The sequence below is a fragment of the Peromyscus leucopus genome, chromosome 6 (assembly GCF_004664715.2).
Source record: "Peromyscus leucopus breed LL Stock chromosome 6, UCI_PerLeu_2.1, whole genome shotgun sequence".
NCBI lineage: Eukaryota > Metazoa > Chordata > Mammalia > Rodentia > Cricetidae > Peromyscus > Peromyscus leucopus.
The window spans coordinates 34,398,665-34,418,398 of NC_051068.1; the positions used below are offsets into that span (position 1 = coordinate 34,398,665).

General features: G+C 46.6%; 1 protein-coding gene across 1 annotated transcript in view; it reads left to right on the plus strand.

Annotated features, from left to right (window-relative positions):
- The window catches only part of Smad9 (SMAD family member 9), a 46,423-nt gene that overhangs the window by 11,889 nt on the left and 14,800 nt on the right, over nucleotides 1-19,734 (plus strand). Inside the window, exon 2 of the mRNA XM_028873368.2 lies at nucleotides 16,049-16,666. Coding sequence (XP_028729201.1) covers nucleotides 16,255-16,666 — 412 coding nt within the window. The 5' untranslated portion in view covers nucleotides 16,049-16,254. The remainder of the gene's footprint in view (nucleotides 1-16,048; nucleotides 16,667-19,734) is intronic.

The following is a 19,734-nucleotide window of genomic DNA, read 5'->3' on the forward strand; positions in this document are numbered from 1 at the left end:
TTTATGAAAGTCCAACTGAAAACACCCCAAGCCCCAAGAGAATCAAAAATAAGTATCAGACATATTAGATAGGACCATTAGCAGAGATAAAGATTTTTAAAGTATAGGTTAAAATGGGGGGAGTAACAGGAATAAGGCTGAGCCTCCTGCTGTTGAAGAATAAGTCTCCATGAGGGCGTCCTCAACTCGACTCTGTTGCCTGTCAGATCCAGACCACTCCTGTCGAAGGGCTGTTCTCTGCGTCATAGGACATTTAATGGTACCCCTGGCTTCTAGCCAGTAGGTCCCAGTGACGTCTCCCTTCCCTAGTTGTGACAACTAAGATGTCTTCAGATGTTGCCTACTGTCCCCTCAGAGGAAAAACAAAACAAAAACAAAAAACAAAACTGTTGCCTTCCCTCCTTAGGAACCCAGGTACTTGTGGTCAGAGGAGCTGGCTTCTCATAGCAGGTGGCAACAAAGGTGTTAAAACAAGGGGCTTCTGGGTAAAGGATCTGCTGGAGTCAGTAGTTGATATTTGTAAGCATCTGTTGTGTCCTGATACCAGCAGTTGGTCCTATCATCGCATCCCTGATGATACACATTGGTTGAATGCTCCAGAGATGAGAAAGAGACTCACCACCCGTAAAAGCTTTGCCTTTCCATAAAGAAGTGGCATCAGAATGTGTACAAGATACACAACATTTGGGGATGCCACAAAGGCTTGTGATATCTGAGCCAGCTTTGAAGGATGTCGCTGGCAGTGGGTTTTGCAGACACTCACTGACACTTAGCTGCTGAAAGGAAGATCAGACTTTAAGGGAAGCTCTGTGCACAAGGGACTCAGTCTCTGGCTGAACTTAAAGCCGAGGTGATTGTATAGGGCGATTATACATCTCCCTGAGGCTTGAGTAGAGTGATTAGGGCCTGGTAATCCCAGAACAATGGAATTTTAGAGACTGTTGGTATACTTCATGTATTGTTTGAAATCATCACCATGGTTGTGAGGTGCAGAGCAAACTCCCATCACCATCCGATTGCTGTCTGTTTATATTGACAGCATATTATTGATTTGGAAAGTTGTGCAGTAAGAGACACATTTGCATCCTCTGGTTAGCAGCTCCTTTATTGACCCGAAGTAGCTGTGTTGTAATGGAACCTAGAAACAGATGGGACCATATGGCTCCATTTGTGGGGTGGCAATAGATTGCTTAATGTCATAGCAGCAATATTTGCTGTTATAAAAAAAACCCTGCAATTATTCAGTGGCAGTTTATATAAAATATATGAACTATAGTGATACATGTCATACTGCCAAAATTATTTACATTTGAAATCCTCTGCCCTGAAAAATACATGCATAACAATTGCAAATGAATGTATTACAGTGCACCACAGGCAAACACAGCCCTTCCTAACTGGAGTCTGTTCTTTTGAGCAACAAAGTTCAGCCCGGCTGATGTCACTGACTGGTTATTTAAAATTCGACGAAAACTGATGAAAGTGTTTGAAGATTTTGTTCAGAATTTCCCCCCAAAGGTCATGATAGTCCGTGTGTGTTTTCTGATATGACTGTGCAAGCATATTCACTTGTCAAATGGATTTTTTCCTTTTTATTTATTTATTCTTGCAGCTCCATCTCAATCATTTCCCCATCCTTTCGTAGCCACCCTCTGCCCTTGCAATGCCCCCAAATAAAATAAAATTTAAGAGAAAAAAAAAAGAGAAGGAAAAAAATCAGTTTCATCATGGAAGTTGCAGTGTGGCACAGTGAGTCATGAAGTAAACTATTTCATCCATAGGTCTTTACTTGCAAGTGTGCGTTGCAGAGAGTCACTGGTCGGGTTCGAGGCCTCTGGTTTCTGCCACACTATGGATGCTGGGCCCTCACTAGGACTCCTCTTGGATATCCTGTTGTTGCCCTGTGTTGTGGAGATCCTGCAGCTTTGGTCTGCAGGACCGGTCCCCTCGAGTGCTCCAGCAGATGGCAGATGGGGTGGACGTTTCTATAAACTAAAAGTTGTGACCACTCTCAAAGATTAGAAGCAAACTGGAGTTTCCCAGCTTAGAGAAAACAATGAACCGTTCTCTATTCTGCTTCACCGTATTATTTTATTATTCTTATTTGTGTAGATGTGGGGGGGAGGGATGGGCATGTGAGTGCAGGTGCCCAAAGAGGCCAGATGCGTCAGATCCCTTGGAGCTGGAGTTACAGACAGTTGTGACCCAGCTGTTGTGGGTGATGGGAACCAAACTCTGGAAGCTGATCGCTGAGCATCTTTCCAGCCCTGTTGCACCATGCTTGATCGTCATGGTAACTGTAAGGTTGGGGTGCTGAGGACTTAGCTGCCTGCAGGAATAGCAGCTGTGGCTTTCTCCCTCTATCATGTGACTTTGAAAGCGTTCCTTGGCACTAGAACCCAAAGCCTTGACTCCCGGGCCCTCCTGCCACCAGAGCGCCCTCCCAGCCAGTACTTGCTCCATCAGGGTGTTCTCTTCTATGTCTCTTACCGTTTCACCCTCACCTCATCTCAGCTGTAGATGAATTATGTTCCCAGAGCCCATTCATTCAACAAAGGGTAAACACCCAATGTTGGACACCTAGATGCCAAGGTGCAAAATTGCCAAAGATCCATGTCCTAATTGAGCTTGTATCACGGTGGGAAATAAACAGTAAACAATTATTTTTAAAAAGAAAAAAAGAACATAACATAATCTTGAAAACAAACATAGAAGATTCATAATGTTCCAATTCTAAAACTTCATGGGAATTTACAGTCATCAAAATAATGCATCGTTGGCCTAAGCACTGACAGAGACCAAAGACATGCAGTTGAAAGTTCACATGCTAAGCTGAACATTTATTTTCAACTCTTGTTTTACAAGAATTTCAAGACCATGCAGGGAGGAAAGCGAATAGTGGTGGGATAACAAGACAGCCATATACAAAAGGATGAAGTTGGACCCTATCTCACAGATGTCTACTTAGCTGTATATGATATGTATCTATATATCCACACACACACATACCACATATACACACACATCCACACAAACATATACCATATATATCCACACACACACATATATACCACATGTACACACACATCCACACAAACATATACCATATATATCCACACACACATATATACCACATATACACACACACACAAACATATACCACATATATACATACACACATATATACCACATACACACACATATACCACATATACACACATATATACCACATATACACACATATATATACCACATAGACATACACATACACACAAACATATACCACATATATACATACACACATATATACATACACACATATATACCACGTACACACACATATATACCACATATACACACATATACCACATATACACATACATCCACACAAACATATGCCATATATACACACACACACACACACACACACATATATACCACATATACACACACGCCGCAAAACATCCCCCCACACCACACCACACACATGCACACCACAAAACACCCCCCCCACACACACCCCAATACTGCCATCATCATCATCAACAAAACCATTCCCAGCCTGCCTTGCGCCCTGTCTTTCTTGGTGTGCTCGCCCGGCTTGAGGATGTGCAGAGCATACTTACTGCAGCACAGACTCTCTGCTTCATTTGGTTTTGTTTTGCTTTTCAATTTCTGGAATTCTTTAGCACAGGAGAGAGTGTCAGGAAGAGGTTGTTTGTGTGGCAGGAATGTGGTGGGCGAAGGGAAGAGCAGGCAAGGATGAACTTAGCAGGCAGAAGCATGAGGAGAGCAGTTGGTGCCCTCTTAGCCACATTGTTACCCCGTGTCCAGAGAGATCTGCTTGGAGAAAAGTGGCAGCCTAGAGGTACTCATCTTCATACCGCAGGATCCCAGCTCGGGTCTGGGGAGTCAGAAAAGCTGTCCTTTGGGTGCCAATGATAGACCGTGGGTCTCCACCGGCTGAGAACAGTGAGGAAAAGCCATTGCTACTGAGCTGGCACAGAGGCCTAGACCTGCAGTTAGTCAGATTCTCCTCAGTGTGATATAACACCTGACAGAACTATAGGGAAGGAATGGTTAGTAGGCTGGTGGTGGCTGGGGCTCCGGTCCATGGTGGCAGAAAGAGCTGGTGGTGGCTGAGGCTCTGGTCCATGGAGGCAGAAAGAGCTGGTGGTGGCTGGGGCTCTGGTCCATGGAGGCAGAAAGAGAACAGCATCACAACCCCTCACATCGTTGTTCTCAGGAACCAGAGAGACAGGGCCTCAGCTAGAGAGCCCCTCTTTTCTCTCCTTTAATTCCATCTGTGCCACAACATAGAATGGTGCCACCCACTCAGTGTGGGCATCCCTTGCTTTGCCAATCTGCTCTGGAAACACCCTCCCAAGACATGCCGAGACATGCGCTTTACTAATATTCCAAGCACTTCTCAGTCCATTCAAGTTGGGAATCAAGATTAGTCACCTCAGACTCTCTTTATTGTTACCTGTATATCAAATAAAAAATAAAGGTTAAGCCAAATAACATAACCCTTCTCCCCCAGTAAACCACTTAAGAAGGCCGGAAGTGGACCCCTGATGTCTGGGATTACATTCTAATGTATGTTAATGGCTTCGGAGTTTTACTGTATAGGAGATGAAGCAGATACCTGGTGCTCAATGGGCTTTCTGTGACTGAATCAAAGAATGAATGAAGTGCTAGAAATTACTTCAAAAGGCTTCAGAGACTATTTTAAGAGATTTTAATAAATAATAGTATATGTATGCATATGTATATTGCTTTTTTAAAAAATATTTATTTTTTACAATGTTCTGTCTGCATATATGCCTGCAGGCCAGAACAGGGCACCAGATCCCATTATAGATGGTTGTGAGCCACCATATGGTTGCTGGGAATTGAACCCAGGACCTTTGGAAGAGCAGCCAGTGCTCTTAACCACTGAGCCATCTCTCCAGTCCTGTATATTGCTTTTAAAGAATATGTGTATGAGTGTTTACCTACATGCATGTATGTGTAACATATGCCTGCAGTGCCCACAGAGGCCAGAAGAGGGCATCAGATCCTATGGAACTGGAATTACAGATGGTTGTGAGCTGACATGTGGGTGCTGGGAATTAAAACTGTGTCCTCTGCAAGAGCAGCAAGTGCTCTGAACTGCTGAGCATCTCTCCAGCCTCAGTAACATACTTGATGGTACCATGCCAGGCAAAACAGCCACTCATTCTTTGAGGTACTTACATTTTCTCAGAAGACCAAAGTGGGGAAAAAAAACGGAGAAAGTAAAATTTTAACATGTTTATATAACTTCTGTTTTGAGAAAAAAAGAGATGCTGAATTAAAAAAAAAGTTTATTTTATTTTATTATTTAAAATCTCTGTTCTTTGTATCCTTTTCTCTATTCTTTGTGGGACCACTATCCATGTTTGGGCTGAACCACAGTGAGAAGGGGAGTCGGATGGTGGAGAGAGAAAACATTGACAGACATGTTTGCATTAGAGGGGAGCTCAGTTGTTTCTAAACACTCATCAAGGTTGCAGAAACAGAATCCAAGCTGTCTGGACAGACCCGCAGTGAGGAGAAAGTTGAGTTAAGGCCTGTAAAACCAGCCTTAATATCTACTAACAGAGAGTGATAAATATCCGTTTTCATGTCTGAGATAAGATACTCTACATGGGTGTCGTCTGATACATAGACTAACACAGCTTGTCTTGTTTCTGAAGGGCTGTGCTAGCAGCATGCTTTACAAGGGGCTCATTGACTTCACAGTAAAACAACACTGCCTGCTCACGCAAAAGCTGGAACAGTTGTACAGTTCTCAAAGTCGAAGGCTGGCGGTGTTTTGATGGGCAAAGAGTCTATAATCTAGAGTGTCCTCCACACTGATTTGATTTGTTCTACAGCTTGCTGACAATGGTCCTTCAGGGCCCAAGAACAATATCCAGGCCATAAGGTAGACACTTGTGTATTTTTAAGGTTAAAATTATACTTTGGAAGTAAAATGAGATCTCTTAATTCTGCTCACGGGCCTGCATTGGTACCAAACCAAGAATTTAATACACCTTTGGTAGTTAATTGTATGAAGTCTATTGCTAACTCAGATGGCAGTCTGGAAAGGCCTTGGTAAACATTTGTTGAATAGAAGGCTATTTATCTCTCAAAAAGCTGAATGTGAAGCAGGTTTTGGGAGATAGAATCATACTTTTACACTCATTATGACTCACTTCGTAAGATAATCTTTCCCGAGTTTATATTTGTGGTAAGCCCAGATTTTCATGGGTTAGATTTGCTTGGAGTCAAGACACCTTCTGTTGCATAAGATCTAGTTTATTCTTTTTGGGGTTGCTAAGGTCCAGAATTTTTTCTAGGGCAATAGTTATTCACAAGTTTATAAACAATGCAGTAAAAATAGATTTCTAAGGACCTCAAATTTGCAATTCATCGATCATTCATGTAGAAATACTTGGCCTGACTGCTTACTGCCCTTGAGAATGTGGGATGTTTTCTAAACACGCTAAGAGTTATGGATATGCCAGGGGAGACAAGGACCTGCATTGTCAAGAATGTGAAGCTATAAATCCACGTGCATGTGAAAGTTCCATCAACATACTCTATTATAAATCAAGAAGCACTTTTGAGTCGGGTCTGAGTTAAGAGGCCCTGTCTGGATTCTGCTATGAGTTAAAGGCATTATATTATTCTTCTGTTGAGTTTGGGCTATTTCACTAAAAATTTAGTGTGTGTGTGTGTGTGTGTGTGTGTGTGTGTGTGTGTGTGTGTGTGTGTGCTCACACACATAGAAGCCAGAGGTCTAATTTGGTGCCCACCTTATTTTTCTTTTTTAAATTTTATATGTATGAGTGTTCTGCGTTCATGTCTGTGAATGCCTCATGTGAGTGAATAGTGCCTGTGGAAGCCAAAAGAGGGCATCACATACCCTGGAACTGGAGTTACAGATGGCTGTGAGCCTCTATGGAGGTCCTGGGAACTGAACCTGGAGCCTTCGTAAGAGCAATGGGTGCTTTTAACTGCTGGCCCACCTCTCCAGCTTCTATGTTTTCTCACTGAACCTGGAGCTCACTGATTCGGCTGGGCTGGCAAGTATGCCAGTCTGATGATTTTTATGTACTCTCTGGGGATCAGATGCTTCAGGTCTAGCACTTCACCACTGAGCCATGTGCCTGGGCCATGTTTCACTCCTGAGAAATGAGCTGTCTCTGTGTAAGATGTTCACTACCCACTATGGTCTTCACAGTTCTTATCTTGGGAAGGAAATAAGCATGAAGTTACACTTCTGGGACAATAGAATATATTTTTAGGGATTTGAGAAATCTAGGCTTACAGGTTTCTCTTTGGTGTATGTCTGTACGTCTCTGTGTGTATGTACCTGTGTGGGCAAGTGTGTGTGTGTGTGTGTGTGTGTGTGTGTGTGTGTGTGTGTGTGTGTGTGTGTTTGTGAAAGCTACAGGTGGACATCAGATATCTTCCTTGATTGCTTTTTTGAGATAGGGTTTTTCGCTGGGCAGTGGTGATGAATGCCTATAATCCCAGCACTTGGAAGGCAGAGGCAGGTGGATTTCTGTGAGTCTTGGTCTACAAAGCAAGTTCCAGGACAGCTAGAACTGTTACACAGAGAAACCTCATCTTGAAAAACAAAAAACAAACAATCAAAAATAAACAAAAACAAAACAAAAAGAGACAGGGTTTCTCAGTGAACCTGGACACCCCAGACTGGCTAGACTGGGCAGTGGGCCCCAAATACCCTCCTGCTCCTGCTCCCCTAGCGTGGGGATCACAGGTTCACACCACCCTTCCAGCTTTTATATAGGTGGTGAGGATTGGTCTGAGGTAGGTCCTCATGCTTGCTAGGCAAGCACTTCCTGACTGAGCGCTCTCTCCACTGCCCACTCCTCTTGACCCATGCTGGGGATCCAATCTAGGGCCATCCCCAAGCATAGTCAGTGTCTTCCTACCTGTTCTGCTGAGCTGTGCCCTCCCTCTCCTCTGCAGTCTTAACAAGAGCTGGATTAAGATCGGGGGGCACCCCAGAGTGTCTAATCAGATGCCACCACTTCAGGAAGTTCATGGGAGGGGCGGGGCAGGAATCAACATTGATTAATAAAAAGCCTATTCAGGAAGAGGTTCAAGGATGGATTTTCTTCGGAAGCTCAGTTGGCACTTTGAGAGCCAAGGGCAAAGCACTCCCCACCTTTCCCACCTCATTTTCTGTCGGGCCTTTTTCCAAGCTGGGAGATACATTCCAGCCAATAGAAAATGCAGGATGTAAAGTCTCCCACCTATAAAGTCGTCCACCCTTCTTCCCCAGCCTTCTTTCCCCTGCCCAAGGCTCAGGATGCAGTTGCGTTTTGGTATGTCCCCAGCCCCGCTCTCCAGCTGTTCTATTAACATGGTGCCCTATTGCCCTTCCTGACTTCTTCAGGGGGCTTAATGTACACATGCTGAGTGGTGGGCTCATCACAAAAAAAAAAAAAAAAATATTCAAGTGTTGTGTTTTTCTTTCCCCCTTGAGAGCCTTGCCTGCTTTATGAGGAAAGGTGGCTGGTTTATATTTCGATAGCCAACTGCAGGGATGTGAGACTCCTAAGAGCTGAGTACCAGCCTGAATATAGGGCTTCTTTATAGTCCCAGACCCCCAGCCTCCCCAACCCAACCCCCCAGCCCCCCAGTTCCCAGCCTCCCCAGCCCCCAACTCTCCAGCCCCTCTAGTTCCCAGTCCCCACAACCCCCAACTCCCCAGCCCCCCAGTTCCCAGCCTCCCTAGCCTTCTGAGCCCCCAGGTCCCCCAAACTCCCCAGCCTCCCCAACCTTGAGCCATAAAGAGGAGGAGCCACTCATGCGGGGCCCAGATGTGAGAGCAGGCATTCTAAACTAAGAGAACTTGGTTTTCTCTGACAGTAAAGCTTTTTGGTGGGGGGAGTATATACCTCACAGTGCTTTTTGTGTGTGTGTGTGTCCTCATCTATATGGATGAGGGGCCCATGCAGGAGTCTCCCTTCAGAATATGCTCTGCTCTTCTGACTCTTCCCAGTTCCCCACCTTTTCCATTCCTCTCAAATTTCTCACCCCTCCCCTCCCAGTTTCGCTCACCTCATTGTGACCTTAGCGTCTTCCAGTGGCCAGCTGAGTAAGCCTGCTGTCTTAGCCAGGGTCACAGCTGCTGGGATGAACACCATGACTGAAGCAGCTTGGGGAAAAGGGTTTGTTTCACTCACAGCTCCATACACACAGTTCATCACCAAAAGCAGTGAGGGCGGGAACTCACACAGGGCAGGAACCTGGAGCCAGGAGCTGATACCACTTGCTGGCTTGCTTCTCATAGCTTGCTCAGCCTGCTTTCTTCCTTTCTTTCTTTCTTTCTTTCTTCCTTCCTTCCTTCCTTCCTTCCTTCCTTCCTTCCTTCCTTCCTTCCTTCCTTCCTTCCTTCCTTTCTTTCTCTCTTTTTCTTTCTTTCTTCCTTTCTTTTTCTTTCTCTCTCTCTCTCTCTCCCTCCCTTTCTTTCTTTTTTTGTTTTTTTGGTTTTTCAAGACAGGGTTTCTCTGTGTAGCTTTGCATCTTTCCTGGAACTCACTTGGTAGCCCAGGCTGGCCTCGAACTCATAGAGATCTGCCTGGCTCTGCCTCCCGAGTGCTGGGATTAAAGGTGTGCGCCACCACCGCCCAGCCAGCCTGCTTTCTTATAGAACCCAGGACCACCCGCCCAGGGAAGGCACCACCCACAATGAGCTGGGCCCTCTCCCATCAATCACTAATTAAGAAAATACCTTACAACTGGGCCTTTCGGAGGCAATTTCTCAATTGAGGCTCCCTCCTCTGATAACTCTAGTTTGTCTCAAGTGGACATAAAACTCCCCTCTGCTCCCTCTCCTCCTCTCTTCATTTTGCAAAATGTACCACTCCATTTGTTTTTTGAGAACACGGTCTCATATAGCTAAAGGCTGGCCTCAAACTTGCTATGGATCCAAGAATGGCCTTGAACGCCCGAGTTTCCTGCCTCCATCTACTAGAGGCTGATAATACATAAAACCACAGCTAGTTTTATGAAGCACTCCTCTCTACTGTTATTCCTCCATGTCCGTAGGATGCCCTATTAAAGTTCCTTTCTTGAAGAAAAACAAGGCACAGCACATGGATCCTGCTGGCTGCTGCCACCCTGCTGAGCCCTCCAAGCCTTCCTCTGCAGCTCTGCTGGTCACTCTCTGCTTCTGTCACATCCTATGCATCTTCACATCAGCGTCCAGTGGGACCACTCAAACCGAAGTCCAGCCATTTATCTTCTCTGCTTTTTAGACCCATTCAGCAGTCCTTCACGCTTAGAGTAAGCCGATTTTCTACAAGTTGCCTTCACGCTCCAGCCTAGGATGTCTCCAGCCACCCCCTTGCCCACTCTTCAGGCTTTCCTTCATCTACGAAGTGGCCCAAGTCCCCACACCCCTGTGCTACATCCTTGGCCCTCCAGCCTCCAGGGCTTATCTTATCCCTTTGGCTTGGTTGCGGTCAGTGTGTATCAGCGGGGCCACACAGGTTCCTGGCTCCTTTCTCAACACCACTGTGCTTTCCTGCACAGTCCTCCATGGTCTGACAACATCATCCAATGGTCAAGCAAATGTCTAAGCTCCAGAAGGCCAAGGGCCGTTCTTCTGGGCATTCAGTAGACTTTCAGAGTAGAGGGTATGTTGAGACAAATGAGGGACTGAATGGGGGTTGACAAACAGCGTCTCTGGCTTGTTACTGCTTCATTTGTTCATTCACACTCTATTTATTTTTTTATTCTTCTCTCATGCATTACATCCTGCCCACAGTTTCCCCTCCCCCCACTCCTCCCAGTCCCCTCTTGGGCCCCATGTGCCTTTTAGAATCACAGCTTATGGGGACTGAGGGCGTCATCGAGCCTTTGGAGGGCTTCTGCTTTCCTTCCTTCAGCCAGATCCTTTCTCCTTCATCTTCTGTGTCAGTCTATCTCTGGCTCAGACCTGGGTGCCCGTCTCCTGCCCTCTGTCTCAGGCATTAGTACATCCTCAGCACGGGCCATGAGTAGAGAATCAAAACTGGTGTGTTTAAACTTCCTTTGAAATGAAACTGATGCCCTGGAGTGACAGTCTGTGTGGGCTGTGTCTTTGAGGAAGAATTTCTCAAGGGTTCCACTTACATTGGAATGTACTTTGGAATGATCTGGAGCAGCAGTCTGGCAGATCTGTCTCAGGATTTTGAGATCTTATCTCTTCAGAGTTAAAAGACAGACTCTTCCAAGGTGGCCAGATTAGGGGAAATAAAAGTCAGTAATTGGCCAGGTGTGGTGGCGCACGTCTTTAATCCCAGCACTTAGGAAGCAGAGGCAGGTGGATCTCTTTGAATTCGATGCCAGCCTGGTCTACATAGCAAGTTCCAGGACAGCCAGAACCACATAGTGAGACCAGGGACTGAGCCTTTGAGGAGCTGTCCTGGCTTCCGTCCAGCAGTGACATCTCCTCTTTTCCATCCTCATCGGTGTCGGAGTGCTTACTCTAGAAAGATTCCAGCAACAAATCTAAACTGTGCTTCATTAGTTTCTGTGTTCTTTACACTTTGTAAAGATGTCGTAGCTACAAGAATACTACTTACTCTTCCACTGTTATAATTTGTATAAATGACCTTTGCAGTTTCTTCACGACCCCAGAGGATGCTCTATTCAGTTGTATGGCAGGGCACTGGTACCATCAGAAGGTCATGTGGGCTGGAGGCCATGGTCAGTGGACATTTGGATTCTCCAATAGTGGAAAGCTATAGGGAGTCAGGCTGACGCTGTTGAACTCACGGGGGCACCTATGTGATGCACTGTGGATGCTCCTGATAAACAAGGGTCCCTTTGTTCCTCCTGTGTCTGAAATGCCTTAGGAAAGGTGACAGAGTCACTTAACAGACTCCTTCTGGGCAAATACAAACTATCGATAGATAAGAACATCCACGTTCAAGAAATTCTAAGCTTGATTAATTTTTTTTTTTTTTTTCGAGACAGGGTTTCTCTGTGTAGCTTTGCGCCTTTCCTGGAACTCACTTGGTAGCCCAGGCTGGCCTCGAACTCACTGAGATCCGCCTGCCTCTGCCTCCTGAGTGCTGGGATTAAAGGCGTGCGCCACCACCGCCCGGCCGCTTGATTAATTTTTAACACATTTCTTAGTAACAAGACATCAGGCATATAGACAAGCAGAGAGGATAATGTTTGAACATCTGTGTACCGTCCAGTCAGTCTGTCTTAAATTTCAACTTCAGACAATTTCCATTTTTCCTCTTTCTCTCTCAGGAGGTCACAGTCATGAATCTGGTATTTATCACTGTGAGTTTCTGTATTTAACACTTCAGCCTCTCCCTTCATGCAAGAGTCTCTGCTTATTGGGATAGAAGCTCCCTTACAGCCTTAAAATCTTCCATGGGGGCCCTGTGCCGCTTCTGGGATTTTAGAAATGCACAGTGAGGTCAGACTTGAAGAGTCAAGGCGTTTGGGCCCTGTAGTTCATCAATGAAGGACGACAGTATCATTCAAGGTACACTTCAGACAGTCTGAGGAAACATATGGTTTAGAAGCAATACTTCACAAGCTCTTTGATTGTAAAGCATAATAAAAAAATACCAAGTTTATATTGTCGATGTGTCCAGCTCCCAGACACATACCTAAGAATACAAGGTTTTGATCATCCTTCACACTATGGAGCTGACTTTATCTGTGTTAGCTGCCTTACAATAGTCTCTTTTCTTTTCTTTTTTTTTTCCTACAAGTTACTTTGCTCCAATAACTATGTTACCAGAAATCACCACAGCCAAACCACGTGAAGTGCCATCAGTAAATACCATATGGGCCTGAGGAATAGGAGTCATCTGTATTATCTCGGTAAATATAACAGGATGCAATATAAAAAATTGACACACATCATTGGAGGGGTAGTGAGTATTAAACCGACCCTGCATGGAGCATGTCAATATGGTCCAATCATTATCATTAGCTTGTAACCATGATATTTGAGACTGGGTGTATGGGGTCACCACAATATCTGGCTCCTTACCAAAAGTTTGAACACTGATCTTGATACCCTTAAGTATAATCTGAGCAACAGCCTGTGGATAAGGAGTAATGGTTTTTGCTGGAGAAGCTGGGGAATATACCCATAGAATAGGACCTGTTTGCCAAAACACTCCGGTAGGTGAATGAGTAAAACAAAATATCAAATACAATAAGGGAGAAGAAAGATCTATATACTGCACGTGGGCCTGTTCCAGGGCCTCTTGTACTCATTGTAGGGCTACACGCCCTTCAGCTGTTAATTTACGGGGAGATAAAGGGTCAGGGTCGCCCTTTACAAACCAATTCCATTGAAGAGAACTGCTAGTTGTTCCTTGAAGCAGAGAGTTTCTCTCTCTCTTTTTAAAAGTGTATTTAGTTGAATTCTGCTGAACATATTTATGAAAGGCTTTTCTTTACCACTGAACTTAGAGTAAAGATTTATGCCATAACTTACTAATAACAAATTCCACATAAACTAACAGCTCTTGGGCTCATGTTCTTCTTCGTCATGCTCCATCTCCTCCTGAAAACTCCTGACCACGCCGACCTTTGCTGCAAGGCAGGCTGTCTAGACTGAGTAAACATAACTCCTGCATGATGACTTAACTATACTTTATAAATTCACAATTGTTAAGCTACAAAAATCAACCTTTCAAAAGAAAATGGAGAGTAAGTCAAACTACTGAGTGAAAAAGAGCAGCTTTGGAGACTCCCACTGGCCTCTTCAGCACAGTTTGCCTGGGACCATCCTAAATAAGGTCCTCGTGAGGAATGGAGCGTGTAAGCACTGCGTTCCATGCACTGGGTGTCATCAGCTCTGCCTAAACAGGCTGCCTTAGTGCTTTTTGGAGGTGCTAATCCTGGCCACGGGAGCAGGGGGATCAAAGAGCACCTTTGTTCCAAAGAAATTTAAGGTTCAGAGTGCAGCTCAGTAGTGGCATACTAGCCTAGCACTTGCAGAATAAAAACATTTATCTAAGGAGACCTAGAAAGCTGTACCTTCCCCCAGGGACGCCAAGGAGAAAACGGCACTTAAAGTGAGTGTTCTTGGCTCTTAAACAAGCAACTGCAGGAGATTTTTGAGCTATGCTGATTGTAAGAGACTCAGATGAGTCAGTTTGTTCTACAGAGATGTGACCAGTAGCTTCACTACACATGGATGAGGAAGCGGCTTTCTAAAATATGGGGGAAGGTTTTGTTTAGTCCCCCACCGTTTCTAAGAAGAGCAAATGCAGCTGTAGCTCAGGAATTTTTTTCTTTTCTTTTCTTTCTTTCCTTTTTTTTTGTTTTTTGTTTTTGTTTTTGTTTTTTGAGTCAGGGTTTCTCTGTGTAGCTTTGGAGGCTGTCCTGGAACTCGCTTTTAGACCAGGCTGGCCTTGAGCTCACAGAGATCCGTCTGTCTCTGCCTCCCAAGTGCTGGGATTAAAGGCGTGCGCCACCACTGCCTGGGTAGGAAATCTGAATATGTCGTTTTAGGATCACAGAAGGAATGTATCCTTTGGGTGAGAGCATCAGGGAGATGTAGTTGATTTGGGGACAGAATAACAAACGTGGCAGTGGTGTCATTTGGTGTTCACAGTTACCTGTGTGACAGACACTGTGACTGTTAGAAAAGCTGCTCTCAAACTTTTTGGTCCATGGTTCCTGTCCACTTAAAAATCATGGAGAAACTTTAGCGTTTTTGTGTGGGTTACATCTGTCAATTTTCTCCCATTTTGGAAAGTAAACACAATTTTGACAAAGTTATTGATTTGCAGGCCAGCAACGTGGTGCAGTGGGAAATGACGCTTACCATAAAGTCTGAAGACCTGAGTTCAACCCAGGTCCCACATAGTGGAAGAAGAGATGTGACTCAAAAATTGTTCTCTGACCTCTGTAGGTCACACACACACACACACACACACACACACACACACACACACACACACACACACACACACCGAACAAACAAGTAAATGTAATTTTAAAGTTACTGATTTATCAATATAAGCACATCTTTTATGGAGACAATCTTTTTTTACTTTCTATTGGTGTTTTGCCTTGTGTGTATGCCTGGGTACCACATGTGTGTAGTGCCCAAAGAGGCCAGAAGAGGGCAGCAGATTGCAGCTCCCTGGGCCTAGAGTTAAAAGATTGTGAGCTCATGTCTTCTGCAAGAGCAGCAAGTACTTTTAACTGCTGAGCCATCTCTCCAGCCTCAAGGCAAACATTTTAAAACTAAAGACTATGTTTAAAAGATTGGCAAGAAAAGGGCATTGTATATCTATACAAATCTCTTGAATGCTGGTGTAACGGATGGCATCCGTGTTCTCATTTTCACCCCCCCATACAACCTGCTACAATCTGCTGTTTCGGCTGATGTGTGCAAAAAGAATATAGTTCACAGAGATGTGGATTTCGAAGAGAGAGGACCTCGCAGCCTGGAAGGGGTCTCAGGGAGCTGCAGTGGTTCCTGGGAACACACTCTGAGTACAGCTGTTCTGGAACGCTGTGCAGCGAAGTCTGACCAGTGATGGTTGGAGATCTCAGTGTCTTCCTTTTTGATTACATTGGTTTGCACACATTTCCCACACAGAGGGTGGATTATTTGTGCAACTGGGAAATAAAGAAAGGGCACATGTGCAGAGGGAGGGACTGGGAATCCTGAAAACCCAGGCAGAGCCTACATTTGGTAGCTGAAGGAGCCACACCATTTCTTACACAGGAGAGTGATTTGATGGGAATTGTGTTTGGGAGGAAAAGAAATTGGTGTGGGAGAGAGTGAGAGGGAGAGAAGCCATATTGGGGCCACAGCCATTGGGACAGGCTGTGCTCCGTGCTGGGGAAAATGGAGAGGAAGAGAGAAACTGCAGGAGGGATTTGGAAGGCTGTGGCCAAGAGCCGGCTGGGAGGGGAAGAGGGGGATCAACAAGGACTTTGAGGAGTTTTCAAGTTAAAATGTTGGGAGGGTGATTTGTCCTTTCTGCCCTTCCTCACGAAGGCTTGTCCTGTCTTTCAGAGTCGGACCGCTCATCCACCCAAGCGCTTTGGAAGAAGTCAGCCCGTCTCCCAACTTAAATCAGTCCCCACCGCTTCCAGAAGAAAAGGCAAGCTCGTTCCTATGACACCCGTGGACAAGTGCTTGGTGCTGACCTGCCCAGGGCCCTGCAAGCCTTGACAGGCCTCATCCTCTTCCCGTGTGCAGGAGCCGGAGGTCTGCCTCCTATGCACCCCAGCACCCCCATCAGCTCCCTCTTCTCCTTCACCAGCCCTGCAGTGAAGCGGCTGCTGGGCTGGAAGCAGGGAGATGAAGAGGAGAAGTGGGCAGAGAAGGCCGTGGACTCTTTGGTGAAGAAGCTAAAGAAGAAGAAAGGAGCCATGGACGAACTGGAGAGGGCGCTGAGCTGCCCAGGCCAGCCTAGCAAGTGCGTCACCATCCCCAGGTCCCTGGATGGACGCCTGCAGGTGTCCCACCGCAAGGGGCTGCCCCATGTCATCTACTGCCGTGTGTGGCGCTGGCCAGACCTGCAGTCCCATCATGAGCTGAAGCCTCTGGAGTGCTGTGAGTTCCCCTTCGGCTCCAAGCAGAAGGAGGTCTGCATCAACCCGTACCATTACCGCCGAGTGGAGACGCCAGGTGGGTGCTTCCGTGGGTCCCAGCATGCTTGGAGGTCAAGATCATCACAGACAGGTTCTCTGGGTAGTGGAGCGTCCACACGAAATGACCTCTGTATGTGGTGGGGCAGTGGGGGCAGGGGGGAGCACTGAAGAAATGGCTCCAAAATCCTGCAATTGGAAAATTATGACAGTCTTATACTAAAAGGCTTGTAAGCTTGGTCGGACTTTGGAAAATGGAGTTTTATTTGGGTGGACTTAAGAGATTCAAGCCCTTCTTAGTTCTTTCTTTCTTTCTTTCTTTCTTTCTTTCTTTCTTTCTTTCTTTCTTTCTTTCTTTCTTTCTTTCTTCCTTCCTTCCTTCCTTCCTTCCTTTCTTTCCTTTCTTTCTTTTCTCTCCTCCTCCTCCTCCTCCTTCTCCTTCTTCTCTCCCTCCTTCCCCTCCTCCTCCTTCTAGTTTTTTTCAAGACAGGGTTTCTTTGTGTAGCCCTGGCTGTCCTGGAACTCGCTCTGTAGACCAAGCTGGCCTTGAACTCAAACTCACGGAGATTGGCCTGCCTCTGCCTCCCACATGCTTGTATTAAAGGTGTGTGCCATCATGCTCAGCTATCCTTCTTAGTTCTTAAGAGAGTGGATGCCTTAATGGTGATTAATTGTAAAAAAAAAAAAAAAAAAAAAAAAAGATATAGTAAACATCCTCCCTTCTCCCACCCCAGGCAGCCTGAAAGCAATGACTATTAGAGTGAACTGAAGAGTGGGCATGGGCTCCATTTTGCTAATCTGGTACATGGAAGGCATCCCATCTGGGTCTGAAACAGCCAGGGGGGATGGCTGAAGGAGTCTGGGACTGAGAGAAGGTGACCATTGTTCTTAAATATGGATTGGTTGGGTTGTCATCCATGGCATCATACATGCTAGGTAATGCTCTTTCACTCACCACCACCTCAGGCCCCTTCCTCCTCTGTGTGAACCCAGGGCTTTGTATATCACACGGGAGCACTTGGCTGGCCGCTGTCCTGCCCTCCACTCCCAGCCTAAAAAATGCTGGAGATTTCATGTTTTAAATACAGAACATTACTTTTCCCAAACTCTTCACACACCAGCTTGCATATGTGTGCGTGTGCGTGTGCATGTGTGTGTGTGTGTGTGTGTGTGTGTGTGTGTGTGCATGTGTGTGTCCCTCCATATACCTCCCTACTTTGGAAGAAGTCACTCTTTATCCTCACTGGCTGTTTTACTAATGTTCTCTTTGGGATGAGTGTTCCTGTGGTCCTCCAGGGTGAATTAGTTTTTAATGGGCACCTTCTCCCTTTGGTTGGCTATCTGCCCAATTCCAGGAACATGGAGAGGTCACCCCATCCCACTGTGCTGTCTGGATAGAAGCCCAAGTATTCTCTTGGTGTCTTGTATTCACACCCAGCCCACATCAGAGGTCGCTTGGCAGACCACCCATTAAGTTCCTCAAACTTGTCATCTTGCTGTCAAGAACATGATCGCTCCGTGCGTTGAGTGGGGTCCTGTCTGGGAAGGTGACTGCAGCGGGGTCCTGTCTGGGAAGGTGACTGGAGCCGGGTCCTGTCTGGGAAGGTGACTGGAGTGGGGTCCTGTCTGTCTGGGAAGGTGACTGGAGCCGGGTCCTGTCTGGGAAGGTGACTGGAGTGGGGTCCTGTCTGTCTGGGAAGGTGACTGGAACGGGGTCCTGTCTGTCTGGGAAGGTGACTGGAGTGGGGTCCTGTCTGTCTGGGAAGGTGACTGGAGCAGGGTCCTGTCTGGGAAGGTGACTGGAGTGGGGTCCTGTCTGTCTGGGAAGGTGACTGGAGCAGGGTCCTGTCTGGGAAGGTGACTGGAGCGGGGTCCTGTCTGTCTGGGAAGGTGACTGGAGCAGGGTCCTGTCTGGGAAGGTGACTGGAGTGGGGTCCTGTCTGTCTGGGAAGGTGACTGGAGTGGGGTCCTGTCTGTCTGGGAAGGTGACTGGAGTGGGGTCCTGTCTGTCTGGGAAGGTGACTGGAGTGGGGTCCTGTCTGTCTGGGAAGGTGACTGGAGTGGGGTCCTGTCTGTCTGGGAAGGTGACTGGAGCAGGGTCCTGTCTGGGAAGGTGACTGGAGTGAGGTCCTGTCTGGGAAGGTGACTGGAGTGGGGTCCTGTCTGTCTGGGAAGGTGACTGGAGTGGGGTCCTGTCTGGGAAGGTGACTGGAGTGGGGTCCTGTCTGTCTGGGAAGGTGACTGGAGTGGGGTCCTGTCTGTCTGGGAAGGTGACTGGAGTGGGGTCCTGTCTGTCTGGGAAGGTGACTGGAGTGGGGTCCTGTCTGGGAAGGTGACTGGAGTGGGGTCCTGTCTGGGAAGGTGACTGACTGGAGCGGGGTCCTGTCTGTCTGGGAAGGTGACTGGAGTGGGGTCCTGTCTGGGAAGGTGACTGGAGTGAGGTCCTGTCTGGGAAGGTGACTGGAGTGGGGTCCTGTCTGTCTGGGAAGGTGACTGGAGTGGGGTCCTGTCTGTCTGGGAAGGTGACTGGAGTGGGGTCCTGTCTGGGAAGGTGACTGGAGTGGGGTCCTGTCTGGGAAGGTGACTGGAGTGGGGTCCTGTCTGTCTGGGAAGGTGACTGGAGTGGGGTCCTGTCTGGGAAGGTGACTGGAGTGGGGTCCTGTCTGGGAAGGTGACTGACTGGAGTGGGGTCCTGTCTGGGAAGGTGACTGGAAGGCCCCGTACTCTTAGCAAACCGCATGGGTTTGCTCTGAATGCTATTTGACTTCTTTCCTCCACAGTGCACTCTCTTTGCATATCGGGGATCTGAAAGGTCACATGGCCTGAATTCCAGCACTCGAGGACAGCCGAGGCCACATAACGTGATTCTGAACAAAACAAAACCCCACTAATAATATCTGAGATTATTTTAAAAGTGGCTCGAAAATCTGGGTTATACTAGACCTCCAAAACACATATCTAAATGGGAAAATGTTCATTAAGAAATTCTTTTTGGTCGCGTGGTGGTGGCGCACACCTTTAATCCCAGCACTCGGAAGGCAGAGGCAGGGGGATCTCTGTGAGTTCGAGGCCAGCCTGGTCTACAGAGTTAGTTTCAAGACAACCAGG